This window comes from Tupaia chinensis, unplaced genomic scaffold, assembly GCF_000334495.1.
Source record: "Tupaia chinensis unplaced genomic scaffold, TupChi_1.0 Scaffold000201_1, whole genome shotgun sequence".
NCBI lineage: Eukaryota > Metazoa > Chordata > Mammalia > Scandentia > Tupaiidae > Tupaia > Tupaia belangeri.
Window position 1 is genome coordinate 2,662,582 of NW_006159676.1, and position 2,661 is coordinate 2,665,242.

Consider the following 2,661-nt stretch of genomic DNA (forward strand, 5'->3'; position numbering starts at 1 on the left):
TGATATCCCGTCTTCCTCCCAAGGTGGTGAGTGAAGGCGTGACAGGTGTCAGGAACGAAAGCAAAAATGGTGATATCCCATCTTCCTCCCAAGGTGGTTAGTTAAGGTGTGGCGAATGTCAGAAACGAAAGCAAAAATGCTGATATCCCATCTTCCTCCCAAGGTGGTGAGTGAAGGCGTTACAAGTGTCAGGAACAAAAGCAAAAATGGTGATATCCCGTCTTCCTCCCAAGGTGGTGAGTGAAGGCGTGACAGGTGTCAGGAACGAAAGCAAAAATGGTGATATCCCATCTTCCTCCCAAGGTGGTTAGTGCGAGACGAATGCCAGGAATGAAAGCAATCCTTGAGATTGAGACTTAGGAGAGGAGGGGCTTGGGTCCTAGGGTTTGAGGGAGGAGATGGGGAGTGTAAAGACAGGGGAGCCCCCCCTCCCCATGCCCACTCCCTGTCTGCTCCCCCTTTTTATCTCTGCTCCTTCTCTTTGTAGGCAACTGGAATTATTTTGGCTGGGGTGAGCAACAGAGTAAGTACTCAGCTTGATTTGGGGGGAGGCCCACGGCTGGCACGTTGGAGCCAGAAGGTCGGCAGGACCCCCAATCTCTTGGGCCCTCCTGCCTCACATCCATTAATGCCACAGTCTTGGGAACACCGTCTCTGGGGTGGGTGCTGGGCATGTAGACCAAGACCTTCCTGTCTCCAGTTGGGCACTGTGATCCCCCTTCCCTTGCCCCCCCCATGTATAACCTCATCTCCCCTCCTGCAACCCCCACCCCCTTTTGTCTCCCCATCTTCTCCATCCACCTGGAAACGGGCCATGTCGCTGAGAGGGTGGTAAGTGGGAGGGGAGTGGGTCTCTGTAGCTGGGCATGGACCCTTAGGGAGCTCTCACTCCAGGGACCTCAGCTCCCAAAGCACCCCCTTCCTTCCTCTCACCCAGACTTTATGGCTACTTAATGGAACATCCAGCTTTCTCTCTAAGGAATCACCTTCCTTTCCTGCTTACTCTGTCCCTTCTGGAGAAATCCAGCCCTCTAGTCTGGGGTTCTAGCAGGGATCCAGTACTCCTCTGTCTTCCGCTAAGGAAGAGCCCCCCACCCCTTCCTCACCACCTGGTGGACAGGCTGACTCAGGGCAAGTGTTTACAAACACTGTTTTGCAACAGTGTATCAAACACTAGCCCATTAGAAATCAATGAAGCAAAGGGACCAGCAGTTGGCGTCATGGCTATGTCGCTGGACACCCATGTAGTCGACTGCGGTTCGAGTCCCGGACCCAGTGGCTTAAACTCACGCCAGGTGCGTGTGCGTGCATGCCCAAGATCCCGAGAGGAGAATGGAGGAGAAGGGATTATGGTGTGGCCAACTCCCCTGGGGGGTGATTTCCACTTTCTTTTCTGTCTCTCTGTTTCTCTCTGTCTTTCTGGGAAGCTCATGCACCCTATAGCAAAAATCTCTCCAAAAAAAAAAAGAAAGAAAGAAATCAATGTAGGAAAGGGACCAGCAGATGGTGTAATAGTTACCTCTCTGGACTCCCATATTGTCCAGGCACATGGACATGAGTGCCCAAGATCCCAGGAAGAGTGTAGAGGAGAAGGGATTTCAGTATGGCCATCCCCCTGAGGGGTGATTTCTCGCTTTCTGTCTCTCTGTCTCTCTCTGGTTCTCTGGTGAGCGCACATGCCCTGTAGCAAAAACCTCTCTTAAAAAAGAAAAGAAAGAAAAAAGGAATTGAATCCTATTTTGAGGGAGACCACACCTTACCGCATCTCTTTCTCTGTTCTTCTATATGTAAATTCACGTCTGGGGTCTTCACCCTTTGGGTATGAAGACATCGCTAAGAGCTAAAGAACTTTTATTGTGCCTTGTCCTCCTCCTCACCTCCGTCCACCTTCCCCTAGAGTGTTTGGATGATTCCTGTTATAGGAAATGTATTGCCTGATAAAGAAATCCCATCTCATTTTCAGAAAGTCCAGACTCTAGTGAAGCATTCTTAGTCATGCATCCTCACATTTGAGCTGAAAAATGCCTTCTCATTTGACTCTGTCCTCCTCACATTGAAAGATGTACCCTAGACCTCAGACTCCAGGCCCAGTGTGGCACACACAGGGCAAAACAGGGTTTTCACCTCCCTTGTTCTAAAGCCTATACCTCTGTTAACATGACCCACAATCCTTCATTCTGGTAAAAATGCATCTTTGTGGGTTAGCAGCCAGTGAAGACCCCCCCCCAAGTCTGGAAGACTCCGTGGGCTCCCTTTGTGTGCGGTCTTCCTCCTCAGCCTCTCCTCTCACCTCCACTCTTCCAGACGATGACCCCGACAGTGCAGTGGATGACCGCGACAGTGACTACCGCAGCGAGACAAGCAACAGCATCCCGCCACCTTATTACACGACGTCGCAGCCCAACGCCTCTGTCCACCAGTACTCCGTCCGCCCACCACCCCTAGGTTCCCGGGAATCTTACAGTGACTCCATGCACAGCTACGAGGAGTTCTCTGAGCCTCGGGCCCTCAGGTAGTCACCGTGGAATGGGGTGTGTGCGAGAGGCCCCTGCTGTCGGCTGGGGTGGAGGGGGAAGTGGAGGGGCTTGACAGGGAGCTGGGGGTGTCTCTGTCTCGCTTCCTTATGGAAGGGATACATAGGTAATCTTGAGGGACAGCAAG

General features: G+C 52.0%; 1 protein-coding gene across 2 annotated transcripts in view; it reads left to right on the top strand.

The window, feature by feature from the left end:
* UNC13A (unc-13 homolog A) overlaps positions 1-2,661 on the top strand; it is a 112,250-nt gene that overhangs the window by 36,321 nt on the left and 73,268 nt on the right. Inside the window, exons 8-9 of one of the 2 annotated variants that reach the window (XM_006147128.2) lie at positions 488-523; positions 2,305-2,512. In XM_006147128.2, coding sequence (XP_006147190.1) covers positions 488-523; positions 2,305-2,512 — 244 coding nt within the window. The remainder of the gene's footprint in view (positions 1-487; positions 524-2,304; positions 2,513-2,661) is intronic. The other variant, XM_027771300.1, reaches the window with a different exon arrangement.